Source organism: Pongo pygmaeus, chromosome 8 (assembly GCF_028885625.2).
Source record: "Pongo pygmaeus isolate AG05252 chromosome 8, NHGRI_mPonPyg2-v2.0_pri, whole genome shotgun sequence".
In the NCBI taxonomy this organism is placed as follows: domain Eukaryota; kingdom Metazoa; phylum Chordata; class Mammalia; order Primates; family Hominidae; genus Pongo; species Pongo pygmaeus.
The window spans coordinates 129,848,345-129,868,806 of record NC_072381.2 but is presented as its reverse complement, the minus strand read 5'-3'; the positions used below and the strand labels follow the sequence as shown (position 1 = coordinate 129,868,806).

The 20,462-nt window shown below is 48.5% G+C and overlaps 1 protein-coding gene across 1 annotated transcript; it reads left to right on the top strand.

Annotated features, from left to right (window-relative positions):
• Positions 1-7,835: 7,835 nt before the first annotated feature.
• On the top strand, positions 7,836-12,595 carry NKX1-2 (NK1 homeobox 2). Its single transcript, XM_054436110.2, has 2 exons — positions 7,836-8,134; positions 9,710-12,595. The coding sequence occupies exons 1-2, from the start codon at positions 7,921-7,923 to the stop codon at positions 10,426-10,428; spliced, it is 933 nt and encodes a 310-aa protein (XP_054292085.1). The 5' UTR covers positions 7,836-7,920; the 3' UTR covers positions 10,429-12,595.
• The last annotated feature ends 7,867 nt before the right edge of the window (positions 12,596-20,462 follow it).

Below are 20,462 nucleotides of genomic sequence, written 5' to 3'. Positions count from 1 at the left end.
ATGAATGGCCACTGTATCCTAGCCTAGGCAATATAGCAAGACTTCTCAAAAAAAAAAAAAAAAAGAAAGCAAAAAAGCAGGGCACTGTGAAAGAAGAATAAGGAAGCGACATGGTACAGGCAAAAATAGCAGGTGCCCACCAGTCACCAAGACCTTTCTTGTTATCAAATTCCATCTCCCTGGAAAGTGAGACCAGACCAAGTGAGGGCCATATGAGCCAAAGAATCTTCTGTTTTATTGAGATGGGCTATAGTGGAAAAAAAAAAATCAGAGCACCATTGATAATAGAAATGCTTCTCAGGCCGGGCACAGTGGCTCACACCTTGGGAAGCCAAGGCGGGCGGATTACCTGAGGTTAGGAGTTCGAGACCAGTCTGGCCAACACAGGGAAACATTGTCTCTACTAAAAATATAAAAATTAGCTGGGCATGGTGGCGCAGGCCTATTGTCCCAGCTACTCGGGAGGCTGAGGCAGGAGAATCACTTGAACCTGGGAGGCAGAGGTTGCAGTGAGCCAAGATCGCGCCACTGCACTCCAGCCTGGGCAACAGAGCGAGACTGTCTCAAAAAAAAAAAGAAAGAAAGAAAGAAATGCTTCTCAAACTTTAATGTGCATTAGAATCACCTGGAAGACTTTTTAAAACATAGATTTAGATTCAGGAGGTCTGGGCGGCCCTGGGAACCTGGAAGATGGCTGTCAGTTGATGTAGGCTATTTTCTGGAGTCCTACACGTGGCCTCTGCATGTGGCTTGTGTATCTCACAGCATGACAGCAAGAGTCAAAGAGGAAATGTCTCCAGGGCAAGTGTTCCCAGGGAACAAAGTGGAGGCTGCAGGGCTTCCTGTGATTTAGCTTTGGAAGTCACAGAGTCACTTCAGCCACGTTGTACTGGTCACCCAGGGCCAGGCCAGGCTCAGTGTGGGAGTGGATGACACAGGGGCATGAGCACTAAGCAGCATGGTTGATTAGGGGTGGCCATTTTTTGAGGCTAGATACCGCAACACGTCTACCAGTGTCGGAAACACCACATGGGGTTACATTCATGGTGGTTCTACGGTTCTACACCTGCATTTTTATTTTCTGTCTCTCTCCCTCCCTCCCTCCCTCCCTCCCTCCCTCCCTCCCTCCCTCCCTCCTTCCTTCCTTCCTTCCTTCCTTCCTTCCTTCCTTCCTTCTTCCTTCTTCCTTTTTGAGACAGGGTCTTGTACTATGACCCAGACTGGAGTGCAGTGGCATGACTCATAGCTCATTGCAGCCTCAAACTCCTGGGCTCAAGTATCCTCTCGCCTCAGTCTCCCAAAGTGCAGAGATTATAGGTGTGAACCACTGTGCCTGGCCCCTGCATTTTTCTTTATAAAAAGCATGGTACCCAGCATGGATGACCTGAATAAAAGCATAAGCTTGTTCCACAGATGCTCAGCATGGGAGTCAGACCCCTTATGAACCTATATCCATACCTAAACATTTCTTGATCCGATTTTTGTCTTCAGCCTGTATGGTCTCTTAAGGTATGGGTTTCCAATCCATCTCAGTCAAACTGTGGAGCTGTGGGTTTGTGTTACTGGGCCACCATTTATTGCTTTCAACTCTTCAACCTACCAAACACCAAGGTACTGGTGGGCACAAGGATGCACGCTCTGCACTCCCTGACTTTAAGACAATCCAAGGGCCAGAGTCTGTATGCCAGGCAGTGTGATAAAGGCTGTGCCTGTCAGGGTTCCTTGACTCTGGCTAATTGAATTCCAAAATGCAGAGGGGAAGAGAAGGTTGGGAAGAGTGTAGGCAATTTACAAAATTAAAGGAAATGCTGAACAACTAGACCTGGGCAAGTACTGGAACCGTCAGCGTCAAGAGTGGGAAATAACAGATTATTTAGTTTTGGGCACCACTGCCACAATGAAGCAGTGTCACTCTGCTTCAGATACTCCTGGGAGAGAGGCCAGTGGGACTCTACTCCTGTAGGGGCTCACTCTTACCTCTTGGCCAGAAGAAGGTTGGGGGGCCTGATTGGCAGTCCCATCACTACCACATACAAGGGTGGGGGCCCAGGGGAATCTCATCAAAATCAACTACAGACACCAGAAAAGGGGGAGTGTATCCTCAGATCAGGCAAAACCAAGAGATGTCCATCAAGGGCTATGATGGCAGCGTGCCCCAGAAACAACATGGGAAGGAGTGCTCCAGTCGGCGTGGGGTAAGTCAGGGAAGCCCTCAAGAAGAAATAGTATTGTAGGGATGCAGTGAGGCTCCCAGGGAACCGGGAATGGAACAACCAGCATCAGGAAGAAGTCAGCAACGGTGGCAGCAGCTGGAACTCACCTATCTGCCTGTCTCTCGTAGCTTCTCCGCTCTGCTCTGCACTTCCTTTTGTTGTTGTTGTTGTTGTTGTTTGTTTGTTTATTTTTGAGACGGAGTTTCATTCTTGTTGCCCAGGCTGGAGTGCAATGGTGTGATCTCGGCTCACTGCAACCTCCGCCTCCCAGGTTCAAGTGATTCTCCTGCCTCAGCCTTCCCAGTAGCTGGGATTACAGGCGCCTGTCACCACACCTGGGTAATTTTTGTATTGTTAGTAGAGACAGGTTTCGCCATGTTGACCAGGCTGGTCTTGAACTCCTGACCTCAGGTGTTCTGCACGCCTCGGCCTCCCAAAGTGCTGGGATTACAGATGTGAGCCACCATGCCCAGACTGCACACTTGTTTTTGACTCTCCATGTCCCTGCTGAGTCTCTGCATCTCCATAACTTCTGTGAGCATGTGGCCCTCAGCGGCCACCCATCTTCATTTTCCTTGCCCATTAAGCTCAAGCACCCACCAGTGGCAGGGAGCATGCCCTAAGATGAGGGAATTGATTTCTTGTCAACTTTGGTTTGGGGTCAGGTGGGAAGGCTATATTTTCAACTCAGCTTTCACAAGTTAGTCTATGAGGTGTTTTTTTTTTTTTTTTTTTTTTTTGTAGGAATACTTGCTGTGCTTGGCAGCCAGAGTTCAAAGCTCTGGTGGGAAATGGTAAATGCTAGCCTTTAATTGTAAATGACCTCTCCAGCACCAAGGGAGATAGAGTCCGGTAAACAAACGATGGATTCTGCTATCTGTGGCTTCCTTCTAAAATCTAGTGCCTACCCTCTCCCATATTATAGACCAATTTGAGTTGAAGAGGCACATCTTGGGGAAGGTGGCTGAGGTACTGGGAAAAGGGGTTACCCACAGGCTGTCTGGTAGTTGAGGTGTCCCTCTTTGTCATCAAGCTGTGTCTTATGAAGCTGTCTCTTTGGCATATATATCCTACCCTGGGGGCTGGCTCAAAACGCAGAGTTTTACCTAGAGAATTTCAGTTGCATTTTACTTTAGGAACATAAGATTTTATCTAAAATGCTTTAACACGGCTCATAATATTGCCCCCTCCCCCCCACTCCCTCTGCATAAACTGCAAATTCTTTCCATTGTTAACACTATTCATGGCACTCAGCGGCTCTTCAAGGCTGTGCTGGAATTATAGGCATTTTTGTTTGTGGAATACCTTGGGAAGCTTGGTACCATTGATTTGCATCAGTGCCTCCGGAATAGCCTTTGCCTTCTCCTTAAAGATGCTATCTAAACTGTGAAATTCATTAAATAGCCCCAGAAATGGATCAGGTTATTTAACACAACATCCCTAATGGTGCAATATCTCAGCTGTCTGCACTGATAGTGAACATTGTCTTGGATAGTGTTATCAGCCCAGGACACCCGCTATGAATATTGATCCTGAGCTTGTTACAGGCATCACTTGCCATCAGGACAGGTCAGGGTTGGAACCCACCTAGCATCAAAGCAATTTAAAGACAGCACTCAGGCGGAATTTTAATGCCCAGGCTGAAAAAAAAAAAATCAACTCTATGCACAGAGGGAAGGTGGCTTGCTGGATCTGGATATGTTATATAGGAATAGCGTGGGTATAAATACACATGTGAGGATGTTAGTGAGCCAAACACATGGCCAAGTTGTACTGAAAAGGATGCTCACTGCCTCCTGGTCTTTTACAAAACAGGTGGCCAGAAAAAAAAATTATCTAGGACCTCCTCCTCCACTATCCCCCACGTTGAAGAAAGTATCCTGTTCTTTGGTTAGCAGGTTTCTCTTTAAGTTGGATGAGTAAGAGAGGACATTTCTATCCCTTCATGTTGATGGGAGACCCAGCGAAGTTTCTTGTGTGCCATCTATTGCCTGCAGCCAAGTACTAAGCATGAGCATTGACATTACCTTGTGCTACAATGAACACGTAGACCAGAAATATCTGGCCGGGCACAATGGCTCATGCCTGTAATTCCAGCACTTTGGGAGGCCAAGGCGGGCAGATCACTTGAGGCTAGGAGTTTGAGACCAGCTTGGTCAACATGGTGAAACCCTGTCTCTGTTAAAAACACAAAAAATTAGGCCAGGTGCGGTAGCTCACGCCTGTAATCCCAGCACTTTGGGAGGCCAAGGCAAGTGGATCACAAGGTCAGCAGTTCGAGACCAGCCTGGCCAACATGGTGAAACCCTGTCTTTACTAAAAATATAAAAATTAGCTGGGCGCAGCAGTGTATGCCTGTAGTCTCAACTACTCGGGAGGCTGAGGCAGGAGAATCGCTTGAACCCAGGAGGCAGAGGTTGCAGCGAGCTGAGATCACACCACTGCACTCCAGCCTGGGTGACAGAGTGACATTCTGTATCAAAAAAAAAAAAAAAAAATTTAAGCCTTGCGTGGTGGCTCACACCTGTAATCCCAGCACTTTGGGAGGCCAAGGCGGATGGATCACATGAGGTCAGGAGTTCAAGACCAGCCTGGCCAACATGGTGAAACTCTGTCTCTACTAAAAATATAAAAATTAGCCAGGCGTGGTGGTGCGTGCCTATAATCTCAGCCACTGGGGAGGCTGAGGCAGGAGAATCGCTTAACCCCAGAAGGCAGAGATTGCAGTGAGCCGAGATCATGCCACTACACTCCAGCCTGAGAGACAGAGCAGGACTCTGTCTGAAACAAAACAAAAGAAAACATTAGCCGGGCGTGGTGGCACCGGCCTGTAATCCCAGCTACTCGCCAGCTACTCAGGAGGCTGAAGCATGAGAATCGCTTAAAGTCTGCAGTGAGGTGAGATCGCGCCACTGCACTCCATCCTGGGCAACAGAGTGAGACCCCATCTCAAAAAAAAAAAAAAAAAAATCTGAAAAATAAGGGACAAGCAAAACAGAAAACCACTAAAAGAAGGAGTTTGTAAAGATTCACAGGTTTAAGGAATGTGGCCTCTACCATTCTTGGCTTTCTCTCCAATTTGTTGCTTCTTCCCTTTTCAGCTCCTTCCCTATATTTAACATCTGTGAACCTCAAGGGAAAGATGATTCATATCATTTAAACAAAATTTTTTGAGGTAATCTATGGAGTACAATGGAAATGATCCGGGTTTGGGTTACGCTTGGCTGTCTGGGCCTCCCTTGTCCCTCTGGTTTGGGGTATAGGGTGGCCCCTGGAATCCCACCATCCTGTGAGAATAAAGAGTCTCAAGGTTTCTCACAGGGGAATGAATAAGAGGGACAGTGGGAAGCCACATACTTCCATCTGGGGCTAACTTAAGGAAACCTATTCCTAGCTACCCTGAAGAACCTTAGCATTTAAAAATATAAACATGGGCCAGGCACGATGGCTCATGCCTGTAATCTCAGCACTTTGAGAGCCCGAGGTGGGTGGATCACTTGAGATCATGAGTTTGGGACCAGCCTGGCCAACATGGTGAAAACCTGTCTCTACTAATAATACAAAAATTATCCTGGCACAGTGGTGCACACCTGTAATCCCAGCTACTTGGGAGGCTGAGGCAGGAGAATTGCTTGAACCAAGGAGACAGAGGTTGCACAGTGAGCCGAGATCGCGCCACTGCACTCCAGCCTTGGTGACAGAGAGACTCTGTCTCAAAAAAAAAAAAAAAAAAAAAAAAAGTAAACATGGTGGGAAAAGGTAGAAGGGGCGGCTAGGATCAAAAGGGTGAAGGGGGAGAAACAAAAAGGAAGATTAGAAAAAAAAATCGAGAACTGGGTGAGAAAGCGTTATCAAAACAGAAAACAAAGTACCCTATCCGTATTTCAGGAAGGCTCTGTGATTTGCAGTCCAGGTTCTGGGACGCCACTTTTTAGTTTCAGGGTCATCTTTTCTTTGGGATTTTCGAATTCCCTTTGGTGGGAGGTGGTCCAGTGGGCTTGAAAAGGGCACTTCCTTTCCTGAGCTTTAAAAGCACAATCCGTCTTCACTTTAGGACTGGAGCTGGCTTGAATTTCGGCAGGGCTTTAAAGTCCGCAGGGAATACAGTGACCACCTCTGGGAGGGGCAGCAAGGTTTGAATGAGAAAAGCTACAAGGAGCTGGCTTCTTAGGATGCCTCTTCAATAACAGATGGGATTAGCAGCCCCCAGCACTTTAATGAGAAGGTTTCTCCTCCTCTTCCTCCTCCTTACCTGCTCAGACAATATTAATTGCCAAGTCATTGTTTGGAAACCCTAAGGGGCAGAGAAGAAAGGAACAGCAGAGTCAGAGGTGGTTCTGGGACAAACACTAGGAGAAGCCTCAGAATTTGCCTGAAACAAATGCTCAGTGCTCACAGACTGCTGTGTGCTCCCCAAGAGACAAAAGAAGAAATTTAGGATTGGTGTGGCCAGTGGAAGCTTCTCCCACCACTGGTGATCACCTTCCCAGGGGACTTGGTGGGGCAGATGAGGGCCATTTCAACTGTCTCTCTTCTCAGACCTTAAATTCAAACCAGACAGGCATTTCTGAATCTTCTGCTTCTGGGGCTGAGAGGGAATGGGGGTCAGAGATGCAACGTAATTCTCAGATCCAATTTCTGTTGCAAATGATCGAATTTGTGACTCTGGAGAAGGCCTGAAGTTTGTCCATCAAGGGCTGTGCTCCGGGTCATAGCAAACCAGGGCAGACACCCCCAGCCATCTCACTTGGCTCTGTGCCTGAAGCCACCAAAGTTTCCAAAGCGGCTGGCATCCCGGTGGGGGCTCACCACCTCTCCAAACCTCTTGCTGGCCTCTGGCTTGGCTTTGGAGTGGAAGCAAAAGACTGAGAGTCCGGGATTTTCTCCCTCCGTTTCTGAGACAGCAGGATGTACTAAAAAAGCACTGACTGGTCCAGTAGAAGACCCAGGTCCAAACCCAGACTCTGTCACCAACTCACAGTGACCCTGGGCAAATCTCTTCTTAGCTCTGAACCTCGATTTCCTCATCTTTAAAACAGGGACAGTGGTCTGTGCCACGTGACGCCCATCTCACAGGGATGCTCAAAGAATAAAAAGAGATCGTGCAAGCCTCAGGGCTTTGTGAACGCTAAACTGTGAGAACGTGAGGGATTGTACCTCCGAGGTAACCGGGTCTGAAGTTGTTACAGTAATTCACTGGCGGGGAAGGAGATGCGCTGAGCATTGCCTGGAAGTAAGCAGTCCTGGCCTCAGTTGCATCCCCAAGTCTAAGGCGGGTGCGCCGGAGAAAGGGCACAAACTCAAGTCACAGAGGTATGTGTGTCGGGGTGAGGGATCCCCGGGATGGAAGCCTCCCTCGCGCCCTCGGAGAGTCCCAGAAGGTTGGGCGGAGGCGCGCGGAGCCGACAGCACTGTCCCCGCGGGCGCGCGCACCGGGCGCGCGGAGGCTTCCCCGAGCCGAGGCAAGCGGCCGCGGCACAGCGCCGGATAGTCCCGAGGCTGGCCCGGGCTGCGCCGGTGCCAATCGGCGCGCAGCCCCCCGCGGCGCTCTCCCCGCCCCGCCTCTCCGCCCCCCTCCCCAGCTTCACTTGGCCGCGCGGACCCGGCTCCCGGCTGGAGAGCTGCGGCCAAGCCACAGCCGAAGGCAAGCCCGAGCGGCGCCATCCCCAACCCCGCGCCGCTGACCGCCGGCCCGCGGGCGACGGGCATGCTGGCATGGCAGGACGGCGGGGCCAAGGCGGCTCCCTCCCACCACAAGATTTCTTTCTCTATCCTGGACATCCTGGACCCACAGAAATTCACCCGCGCAGCGCTCCCGGCCGTGCGCCCGGCTCCCCGGGAAGCCAGGAAAAGTTTGGCGGAGGTCGAAGCGGGGAAAGATGCCAGCTCCAGGGACCCTGTCCTACAGCTGGAGACCCCTGGTAAGATGCAAGGCGGCCCCGGCCCCAGGAGGCCTCAGCCCCAACACTGCGGAGTATATGGGGGAACAGCCGGGCCCGGTGAGTGGCCCTTAACAGCGTCTTCCTCAGAGAGAAGGCGCACGGGACCGGGTGCGAAGTGTAGCCCCCGCCTCTGAATTGGATAGAGGCAGAGAGGAGGCTCACCGCATTACAGGGCAGGGATTTGCCGCATCCCTGCTCACTCGCCAAGCTCACTCGCACCACAGTTCTGATGCTCGAGGTGGAAACTTACCTGGCGCCTGTCTTGCCAGGCTTACTCATTTATCGGGCATTTAATGCGCTTGCCACGTGCTAGGACCTGGGCTAAGGGCTGGGATAAAGGTGATGAAAACTTCGGAATCTGAGATGGACAGCATCATTAACATCACCTCTATTTTATGGATGGGGGAGCTGAGGCTAAGGCTTGCGCCGGGGGTCTTCGTGAGTAGCGAGGTCAGGTGCCACCCGGAGACGCCTGCGGGGCTGGGCTGCCCCAGGCGCTCAAGCTCCCCAGACTCAACTGTTGACTGCGACTGGGCTGGGGGCGGGGCTCGGATGGAGTGTTGGGAAGCTTTTGGTACTTTCTCCTCGAAACCCTTTCTGAATTACTCCCAGCGCTGGCGGACACCTGATGAAGGGGTCAGGAAAGTTTGTGGCTGGAAGGACGGAAGACAGCAGGAGTCCTGCTGGGATCAGACAGGGAAAGGCGGCTCCCTGGAGGGTCAGAGGCTCAGGTCCCCGGGGGAGGCTGGGTGCCGCGCAGCCCCCTGCTCCCCTCCCCAAGTTTGGCGGCGATTGCCTGGGGCCCGGGGCGCCTCTGGCGGCCGCACTTGGGCCCGGGCCGGCGGCCTGGTAATTGTTCGGATCTTCTCTCCGAGGGGCCGCACTCCCTTCCCCCACCCTCGTGATCGATATTCTATTACTGGCGCCTGCATATCTCCTGCCCGCAGCTTGCAAGTACCGACTTCAAACCCCCTTTCCCTGTCTGATCCTAATATTGTTCGATTAAAACTTACCTTTAATAGATGACATCTATCGATCCGGCCCCGCACAAATCTGAAACTCTATTAACACGGCGGGAGAGAGAAGATGGGAAAGGGAATTTCACTTTAAAGCGGGGGCGGGGGTGGGGTGGGGCAGAGAGCTTAATAACTTCTTTTTTAATTGCTGGGAGTCCTAGACCAAAATAGGTTTCTAGGGTCTGGGGAAGGCACAGCCCTAAAAGCGTTTGACATCTAGATGTCTTAATACAATGATCCTACTCCCCAATATGGTTACCCAATAAGGTCACTATTTTTTCTTAATGCGGGGTGTCATTCATTCATTTAGCATACATTTCTTGGACGTCTACTTGATGGCAGATTGTAAAGGGCAAGAGGACACCATTCCCCTAAACCCGCTGGCGAGGATGTGCCGTCCGGCCTGAGGGAAGCGCGATGTGGGGACAGGAGCAGCACCCGGAGTTGGGTTGGGGGGAGAGCTGCTTGCTCTAGGAAGGACGAGGAGGAGGTTTGGGGACCTGGAGAGGCTTCTGTTCACCGACCCCTTCTCCCCTAGATGCTGCGGGCCCAGGCGCCGGGCAGGCGTCCCCCTTGGAGGGTTCCGAGGCGGAAGAGGAGGAGGATGCGGAGGATCCGAGGAGGCCGCGGCTGCGGGAGCGGGCTGCGCGCTTGCTGCCGGGGCCAGCGCGCTCACCTGACGCCCCGGCCGGGGCACTGGCGTCTGGGGAGCCCTGCGAGGACGGCGGAGGCGGCCCTGTGGGGTCCCCCCCGGGCTCCCCCGGCTCCCCGCGGCCCAGGCGCCGGCGCGTGGAGCCCAACTGCGCCAAGCCGCGGCGCGCGCGCACCGCCTTCACCTACGAGCAGCTGGTGGCCTTGGAGAACAAGTTCCGGGCCACGCGCTACCTGTCCGTGTGCGAGCGCCTGAACCTCGCGCTGTCGCTCAGCCTCACCGAGACGCAGGTCAAAATCTGGTTCCAGAATCGCAGGACCAAGTGGAAGAAGCAGAACCCGGGTGCCGACGGCGCGGCGCAGGTGGGGGGTGGCGCGCCCCAGCCGGGGGCGGCGGGGGGCGGCGGCGGCGGCGGCTCGGGGGCCAGTCCTGGCCCTCCCGGCACCGGAGCTCTGCACTTCCAGACTTTCCCCTCCTACTCCGCGGCCAACGTCCTCTTCCCGTCCGCCGCCTCCTTCCCGCTGACGGCTGCCGCCCCCGGGAGCCCTTTCGCACCGTTCCTTGGGCCTTCCTACCTGACCCCCTTCTACGCCCCGCGTCTATGAATCCGGAGCCCCCCGGCCCCTCCTTCGCGGGATTCACGAGGGATTGGCATCGTCGTGTGCCCTCGGCTCCTCCACCGGGGGTGCAGGTGCGCGGTGTCAGCGCGCCCCTTCCCTTCCAGCGGCCGGAGACGCCGCATCCCTGCCCACCGCGCGCACCCGCGATCCTCGCGGGCCACCAAGGGGTCAGGGATCTGCGGTCCTTCAAAGTGTCCGGGGACGGAGGCTGACTCAAGCCTTGCCGTTTCTGGACCTTGCTGTTCACTTTGGGTCAGGTTTAATTCAGTTCAGGGGCTAGTTTTTGAGGGTCTGGGTGTTCGGCGCGGAGCTAACCAAGATGCCATGAGAGAAATACGAGGAACAGAGACGCCCTGGCTGCCAGCTGCTGGCGGCTAGGATGGAACCTTTAAAGGTGTTGGCTCATCAGAGGGTGAGAAACAGTCTCTGTTCACAATTGATAGCTTCCCCTCCTCATGCTCGATGGTTCAGACCAAACCCAGAGATTTCTTCCAAATCCTGAACGAGGCTGGGGAGAGCTTGGTCCTGGAGCACACACTGCCGCTCTGAAATGGACTATTTTTAAAATGTATAAAACTCCACATTTCTAGATCTTTACTTAAGATTCGGACTGGAACGCAATACTTGTTCCAAATAACCTCCTCAGGTTATTCCTGAGAGAGGGGGTACCTTGGTTTTCGGAGCAGGCCAGAAGTTTGTGGTAGGAAAGGTGACTGATTTGTAGCTAGACTCACCTGCTAAAGTAGACACAGGTCTGTTCCACTGCAAGTTTTGAGAACAGCTTGGACCAAACCACACAGTGACCCCAAAGGCATAAAAATGATAATGAAGGCAGCGATGGCTCAACTAATATCATGAAGTCTATGCATGAGGCTGCCTACTTTGATTTGCAGTAGTTGATACTTTAAAACTTCAGTCCTGGCTTATCTGCCTGTCCCAGGGATTCCTGGGCTCCCAGTAGTGAGCCAGGTTGGGGAAGAACTAGCTCCATCAGCACACACTACATGTGGACAGTTGGACTGGACTGTTTTTTAAAAGCACAAACTCAACATTTTTAGATCTTCGTCTAGGATTCTGACTTGAAAACAATTCTTGTTACAGACAGACTGTCTATGGTGGTGAACAAGCAGAGATTGTAAGGGCCCATGAAAGCAGTACTTGGGTGTGAAGAGCTGTCATGTTCCTAATGGATTCACCTCCAGGAATCTGATACATGGACATGCATTTTAACTGCTGCTTTTATTATCTCCCTTAAAAAATTAGTTCTGTGAAATTCCCTTGCCACTTTTGCTTGGAATACATTTCCTTTAGTTTTCTACCTAATATAATCTTGTAGCCCACATCTCAGAAACCCAGAGGTCATGTATGTTTCATTCTCGCTTTTGATTACTTGAGGCCAGCTGAGATCTATGTGGATACCATATTCTTTGCTATTTTTTGGTAGCCTATGCTACTAACAATCAAATTTAATGGTCAATGGCTTCAAAGTAAAGCACACTGTTTGGTATTATGGATTACATTCCATTACTATGATCTTGAAATATCTAGTTCTGTTATCAGGAATGATAGAAAATATTCCCCATTTCTCCTAAATTAAGTGAAGACTTAATGGTTCATGTGACTCTCATAAGATTTGATAGTATGTATTATTTAATTACTTAATATCCACTAATCAGACTCTTTTCTTTCTAAAGAAGAATGTCCCCCAAACAACACATTGTAACTTTCTAAAAGACAGTTGGTGCCAGATGAGATTAAAAATGCAGTTACTATACTGGATAATATTCACCTTACACTTTGGTAAACACTCCTTTAATAACTATTTGTTGGTTTCTCAAAAGCAATATCCCATATTAAACAGACAATTCAAATGTGACAATTCCTCTGTAACAAAGAAGCTGAATTCTGTAATAAGTGGGAAACATTTCATTCCAGTCTTCTCAGGTGCCAGAATCACGGACTTCAGTAGAAGAGAGGGAATAGGGAGAGAGGTGGGAGGCTGATCTGTTCGTGGCCTAGCACGGTGCTTTAATTCCTGACCCTTCCGGTTTCCACAGATCGTTGCAGAGTAATGCTTGAAGCGTGTGACTTTGGACTTCTGCTGTTTTAAAAGACCCGGTGGCTTTCCAACCAAATCCTTAGACTCAATCTATTGGTGTGTTTGTCTAATAAATTCTTTTTGTAGTAAATTCATTTTTATTTCTTGTTTCATTATTCCTTGTTCTCTATTAGCAAAGCTTTAAAATAAGTTTGTAATTATCAGAAGGTATTATAAAGTATATATGTATCTCTCCTTCTCCCCATAATCCCTAAATAGGGAATATTTCTACACTAACACTCCTTTCTTCAGCCATTTCAGACCCATGCTAGATATACCCAGAGTGGCTACATTTGCACGCACTATATACAGACACACATTTCAGGCCATTTTCTTAGCAGAAGCAAAGCATCTTCACAGAATTTGAATTAGTGGCTGCTAATTGTATCAACACCAACCTATTAGATTTCTAGGACATTAACTCTTAGCCTTAACCTTAAAAGTTCTTAATACCCCAAAACAGCCTGGTAGGTAACTTTTCAGACTTCGGCCATCTGCTGGTCATAGATTTCTGATGTTAAATATTACCATTTTAGATCCCTGTTTGAAACCACATAGCCAAGGAACTGCATTCATAGGAGTGACTGGAGAGTGTTTCTTACATTGAGAGAAACACAATCCAATTTATGGGCAGAAATCAATTTAGTATGCTTATCTTTATAGTAATAACTTTTTTTTCTTTGAGACAGGGTCTTGCTCTGTCACTCAGGCTGGAGTACAGTGGCACAATCAAGGCTCACTGAAGCCTCAACCTCCCAGGCTCAAATGAGCCTCCCACTTCAGCCTTCTGAGTAGCTGGGACCACAGGCACATGCTACCATGCTTGGCTAATTTTTTTTTTTTTTTTTTTTTTTTTGTAGAGACAGGGTCTGGTTGCCTAGGCTGGGCTTAACTTCAAGCAATTCTCCCACTTCAGCCTCCAAAGTAGCTGGCACTACAAGGTCCTGCCACCACACCTGGCTAATTTTTAAATTTTTTAATTTTTTTTTTCTCTTTTTTTGTAGCTATGAGATCTCACTATGTTGCCCAAGCTGGTTTCAAACCCCTGAGCTCAAGCAATCCAGTAGCCTCAGCCTCCCAAGTACTGGGATTACAGGCATAAGCCAAGATTCTCACTCTTAAAGCATTCTCCTTTCTTTGGACAGATCTGTGGTTTTCGTAATTGAAGGACACAGTCTCACTCTCACCCAGGCTGGAGTACAGTGGCGTGATCTCAGTTCACTGCAACCTCCACCTCCCAGGTTCAAACAATTCTTCTGCCTCAGCCTCCTGAGTAGCTGGGACTACAGGCATGCGCCACCATGCCCAGCATGGCCAGGCTAGTCTTGAACTCCCGACCTCAAGTGATCCACCAGACCTTCCAAAGTGTTGGGATTACAGGCGTGAGCCACTGTGCTGCGCCTGGTCTGATTACACTTTTGAAAGGGAATCTAAGTGTGGTGCAAACAATTACCATCCTTTACCTGTAGCCCCTGGAGAGAGGAAAAGGTATGTTTTAATCTGTCTCCTCCCTTTTGTGCTTGAAACCTTTTATGAAAATTAGTTGCTTTTATATTTTCTCAATATACATTTTTCTGGATACATGTAATGTGTGTTTTGCAGATGCAGTTAATTTATTTACTGAGTGGCTAGTGTTGCTGTGTCAGGTGCTATGAGGGCTACAAGATGAACCATTGAGTCATATGGATCTCACCAACAGGGAATGCAAGAAAAATCAGGAAAGTACTGTCATAGGTATGTCATTTTTTTTCTTTTAACTTTTATTTTGGCATTATTTTAGACTCAAGAAAAGTTGTCATGCCTGTAATCCCAGCACTTTGGGAGGCCGAGGTGGGCAGATCATGAGGTCAGAAGTTTGAGACCAGCCTGACCAACATGGTGAAACCCCGTTTCTACTAAAAATGCAAAAATTTGCTGGGCGTGGAGGCACGCGCCTGTAATCCCAGCTACTCTGGAGGCTGGGGCAGGAGAATCGCTTGAACCTGGGAGGTGGAGGTTGCATTGAGCCGAGATTGTGCCATTGCACTCCAGCCTGGGCGACAGGGCAAGACTCTGCCTAAAAAAAAAAAAAAAAAGAAAAAGAAAAGAAAAGTTGTAACAATAGTACTAAAAATTTCCTTTTATTGGCCAGGCGTGGTGGCTCACGCCTGTAATCCTAGGTCTCTGGGAGGCCGAGGCGGGTGGATCATGAGGTCAGGAGTTTGAGACCAGCCTGGCCAATATGGTGAAACCCCATCTCTACTAAAAAATACAAAAATTAGCCCAGCATGGTGGTGTGCACCTGTAGTCCTAGCTACTTGGGAGGCTGAGGCAGGAGAATTGCTAGAACCCAGGAGGCAGAGGTTGCAGTGAGCCGAGATCGTGCCACTGGACTCCAGCCTGGGCAACAGAGTGAGACTCCATCTCAAAAATAAACAAATAAATAAATAAATAAAATTTCCTTTTACTTTTCACCTAGATTTTCCAAGTGCTAACATTTTACTGCTTTGGTCTTAGTATGTTCACTCCCTTCTCCCCTCCCACGCCCGCATATTGTACATTGTTTTCTGAACTGTTTGAGAGGAAGTTGCAGACATGATGTCTCTTTACCCATAAATATTTAGTGTGTTTTTCCTAAAGCACAATGACTTTCTCTTTTATAACCACAGAGTAATTATAAAAATCAAGAACTCCACACTGGTATGGCACCATTACTTAATCTAGAGACCTAATCCAGATTTCATTTGTTCTCCTTTACAACAAAAGGAAAACCTCTGATGTGTTGCATTGCAGTCCTATTTAGGCTTCTTTAGCCCAGGACAGTTCCTCAGCCTCTCTTGGTCGTCTTGGTCTTCTTTCCCTTTGTATTAAGTACCTTGTGAGTACAGAGTGTAAAACTCTATAAATATCCAATTACTCATGAATTATTTCTTTTACTTTTAGAGACAAGGTCTCGCTCTGTCACCCAGGCTGGGGTACAGTGTCACAATCATGGCTCACTGCAGCCTTAACATCCTGAGCTCAAGCGATCCTCCCACCTCAGCCTCCCAAGTAGCTGGGACTACAGATGTGCGCCACTATAACGGGCTCATTTTTTTTGTTTTTTCGAGATGGAGTTTCGTTCTTATTGCCTAGGCTGGATTGCAATGGTGCAATCTCTGCTCGCTGCAATGTTCACCTCCTGGGTTCAAGCGATTCTCCTGCCTCAGCCTCCCGAGTAGCTGGGATTACAGATGCCCACCACCACGCCCAGCTAATTTTTTGTATTTTTAGTAGAAACAGGGTTTTATCATGTTGGCCAGGCTGGTCTCGAACTCCTGACCTCGGGTGATCCACCAGCCTCGGCCTCCCAAAGTGCTGGGATTATAGCTGTGAGCCACCGTGCCTGGCTAATTGTCGTTTTTTAAGATGGGGCCTCACTATGTTGCCCAGTCTGTTCTCAAATTCCCAGGCTCAAGCAATCCTCCCACCTCAGCTTCCCAGTGTGCTGAGATTATAGGCATGAGCAACCATGTCTGCCTCAGAAATAACTCCTAAGAACTGATTTAACTAGATTTTAGAATTATGAGTAGGGTAACACAAAAATTTTTTCAATAAATGCTGTTTGGAATACTCTTTTTGGTTAAGATACTACAATTTTATATACCTGTTAGCCATTTGGGTGATCTATTTTGATGAAGCGCCTCTCCCACTAGCTAATTCCCATATTTATTGGTAAAGTAAATGAAGTCTTTGGTAAAGTAAATGAAGTCTTTGATACATTTGGAAGTGTAATTCCATCACGTGGTCAGTTGAAACACCTGACTCTTAGGGGAATTGGGCAGACACAGATTCAGGGAAAGAAAAATGGAGAAAGGCCAGATGCGGTGGCTTATGCCTGTCATCTCATCACTTTGGGATGAGGCGGGCAGATCACTTGAACTCAGGAGTTTGAGACCAGCCTGGCAACATGGCAAAACCCCATCTCTACTAAAAATATAAAAATTAGTCAGGCATGGTGGTTCACGTGGTGGTGCCTATAGTCCCAGCTACTTGGGGAGCTGAGGTAGGAGGATTGCTTGAGCCCAGGAGGTCGAGGCTGTAGGGAGCCGCACTATAGCCTGGGCAACAGAGGGAGACCCTGTCTCAAAAACAAAAACAAAAATGAAAAACAAAAAACAGAACTTGGCCAGCACCCCGGTGTCCCTACTAATAATTACCCTCCCCAAGAGCAACCATGACTCTAACTTCAAACAGCAGAGAGAAGTTGTGTCTCCTTTTTTCCTGTGATTATACAAACAGAATCATACGGTGTGATCTCTCGTGTCTGGCTTATTTTGCTGAACACTATGAGTTTCATCCATATTGTTTTGCATAGTTGTAGATTTTTCATTCCTATTACTGTTGGTATTTTACGGTACTATGAATGCCACAACTTGTTTGTCTTTTGATAGGTAACTGAGTTCTTTCCATTTTGGGGCTACTATGACTAAACATTCTTGAGCATGTCTTTTGGTAAATAAACTTTGGTAAAATATCTAGGCGGGGCGTGGTGGCTCACGCCTATAATCCCAGCACCTTGGGAGGCCGAGGCGGGCGGATCACCTGAGGTTAAGAGTTCAAGCCTGGCCAACATGGTAAAACCCAGTCTCTACTAAGAATACAAAAATTAGCTGGGTGTGGTGGCAGGCACCTGTAATCCCAGCTACTCAGGAGGCTGAGGCAAGAGAATCGCTTGAACCCTGGAGGCAGACATTGTAGTGAGCCAAGATCATTCCACTGCACTCCAGCCTGGGGACAAGAGCGAGACTCCGTCTCAAAAAAAAAAAAAAAAAAAAAAATCTGAAAGTGGGACTACTGGTTATGCAGATGTGTAGCCATAGTACATATTGCCAAGCAGTTTTGTTTTTTTTTTTTTTTTTTTTTTGAGATGAAGTCTTGCTCTGTCACCCAGGCTGGAGTGTAGTGGCGCAATCTCAGCTCACTGCAACCTCTGCCTCCTGGGTTCAAGCGATTCTCCTGCCTCAGCCTCCCGAGTAGCTGGGAATACAGGCATGTGACCCCGCGCCCAGCTAATTCTTTTTTTTTTTTTTGTATTATTAGTAGAGACAGGGTTTTACCATGTTGGCCAGGTTGGTTTCGATCTCCTGACATCGTGATCCACCCGCCTCAGCCTCCCAAAGTGCTGGGATTACAGGCATGGGCCACCACACCTGGCCACGCTGTGGTTTTAGTTTTCATTTCCTCATGAGTCATGGTGTTGACTGTGTCTGCCTGTTGGCCATTTGGATATGTATTTTGGTGAAGTGCCTGGTCAAATCTTTTGTCCTTTGGCTAAGACCCACATTTGTTGGTTAAGTAAACTGATCCTTAGAGAGGAAGTTAGTTTCCCCAGGTCACCTGCATTACTCCCAAAGACACTGAGACTTAGTGAGATTCAGTGACTTGTCTAAGGTCACACACGTGGTAAGAAAAAGAGAAGAGATGGCCAGGTGCAGTGACTCAAGCCTGTAATCCTAGCATTTTAGGAGGCCAAGATGGGTGGATCACTTGAGCCCAGAAGTTTGAGACCATCCTGGGCAACATGACAACACCCTGTGTCTATGAAGAGCTACAAAAAATTAGCTGGCCGTGGTGGCCTGTGCCAGGCTGAGGTGGAAAGATCACCTGAGCCTGGGGAGGTGGAGGCTGTAGTTAGCCATGATTGCACCACTGCACTCCAGCCTGGGCAACAGAGTGAGACCCTATCTCAAAAGAAAAATAAATAAATAAATAAAAGAGAAGAGCCTGAAATCTGGGCCTGATGACTCCAGGGTAATTTTTTTTTTTTTTTTTTTTGAGATGGAGTCTCATGTTGCCAGGCTGGAGTGCAGTGGCATGATCTCGGCTCACTGCAACCTCCGCCTCCTGGGTTCAAGTAATTCCGCTGCCTCAGCCTCCGATGAGCTGGGACTATAGGCGCATGCCACTATGCCTGGCTAATTTTTTGTATTTTAGTAGAGACGGGGTTTCACCATGTTGGCAAGGATGGTCTCAATCTCCTGACTTCAGGTGATCCACCACCTCAGCCTCCCTAAGTGCTGGGATTACAGGTGTGAGCCAACATGCCTGGCCGACTCCAGAGTAACTTAAGTTATATGAATGGGGCCACCAATCATAAAACAATCATCAACTATTTACTTAAGAATATTTTTGTTTTTACTTTAAATTATTTATCTATTTATTTATTTTTGAGACTGTGTCTCCCAGGGTGAGTGTAGAGGCCCTATCATGGCTCACTGCAGCCTCAGCCTCCTGGGCTCAGGTGTTTCTTCCACCTCAGCCTACCAAGTAGCTGGGTCTACAGGCATGTGCTTCCACTCCTGACTTTTTAATTAATTAATTAATTAATTTATTTATTTTTTGAGATGGAGTCTCGCTTTGTGGCCAGGCTGGAGTGCAGTGGCGTGATCTCGGCTCACTGCAACCTCTGCCTCCTGGTTTCAAGCCATTCTCCTTCCTCAGCCTCCTGAGTAGCTGAAATTACAGGCACGTGCCACCATGCCCTGCTAATTTTTTTGTATTTTTAGTAGAGACGGGGTTTCACCATGTTGGCCAGGATGGTCTTGATCTCCTGAGCTTGTGATCCGCCTGCCTCGGCCTCCCAAAGTGCTGGGATTACAGGCGTGAGCCACTGCGCATGGCCCTGCCCTTGATTTCTATAGATTGTTTATTTTGGATATTTCGTGGGAATGGAATTATAGAATACATGTCTTTCTGTATCTGGCTTCTTTTACTGAACATAATGTTTTCAAGGTTCATTCGTGTTGTAGCACCTATCAGGTGTCATTTCTTTTTATGACTGAGTGATACTTCATCATATGGACAGACCACATTTTGTTTCTCCGTTCATCGGTTGATGGACATTTGTATTGTTTCCACGTTTTAGCTGTTGAGAATAGTGTTGCTATGGATATTTCTATACAGGTTTTTATTTGAATACCTGTCTTCAATTATTTGGGGCATACACCTAGGACTGGAAGTGTTGGATCACATGGTAATTCTATGTTTAGCTTGTTGAGGAACAGCCAAACTGTCTTCCACAGTGGTTGTACCATTTTACCTTTCCACCAGCAATGTGCGAGAGTTGCAATTTTCTCCATATCTTGGTGAATGCTTGTGATTTTCTTCTTTCTTTTTTTTTATTTTTATTTTTTGAGATGGAGTTTCGCTTTTGTTGCCCAGGCTGGAGTGCAGTGGCACGATCTTGGCTCACTGCAACCCCTGCCTCCCGGGTTCAAGCGATTCTCTTGCCTCAGCCTCCCGGGTAGCTGGTATTACAGGCATGCGCCATCATGCTCGGCTAATTTTGTATTTTTAGTAGAGATGGAGTTTCATCATGTTGGCTAGGCTGGTCTCTAACTCCTGACCTCGTGATCCACCTGCCTTGGCCTCCCAAAGTGCCGGGATTACAGGCATGAGCCACCGTGCTCGGCTTGATTTTCTTTTTTCTTTTCCTTTTTTTAAAATTAAAACCATGGTTCATGCTTGTAATCCCAGCACTTTGGGAGGCCAAGACAGGGGGATGACTTGAGGTCGGAAGTTCAAGACCAGCCTGACCAACATGGAGAAACCCTGCCTCTACTAAAAATACTAAATTAGCCGGGCGTGGTGGTGCATGCCTGTAATCCCAGCTACTCGGGAGGCTGAGGCAGGAGAATCGCTTGAACCCAGGAGGCAGAGGTTGCGGTGAGCCGAGATCACACCGTTGCAATCCAGCCTGGGCAACAAGAATAAAACCTCATCTGGAAAAAAAAAAAAAAAAAAATTCAAACCAACAGAAAGCCATAGAGAGTGATATAATGAACATTGGAGTCTCAGGATCGGGGAGGGTGAGTGAAGGATGAGGGATTAAAAAAAACATTGGGTACAATATACACTACTCAAGTGACAGGTGCACTAAAATCTCAGACTTCACCACTAC

Bases quoted from the DNA above. Each gene is read 5' to 3' on its own strand.
- NKX1-2 (XM_054436110.2), top strand. From the start codon at position 7,921: ATGCTGGCATGGCAGGACGGCGGGGCCAAGGCGGCTCCCTCCCACCAC. The intron at 8,135-9,709 runs GTAAGATGCAAG...CTTCTCCCCTAG, and splicing joins CCTACAGCTGGAGACCCCTG to ATGCTGCGGGCCCAGGCGCC.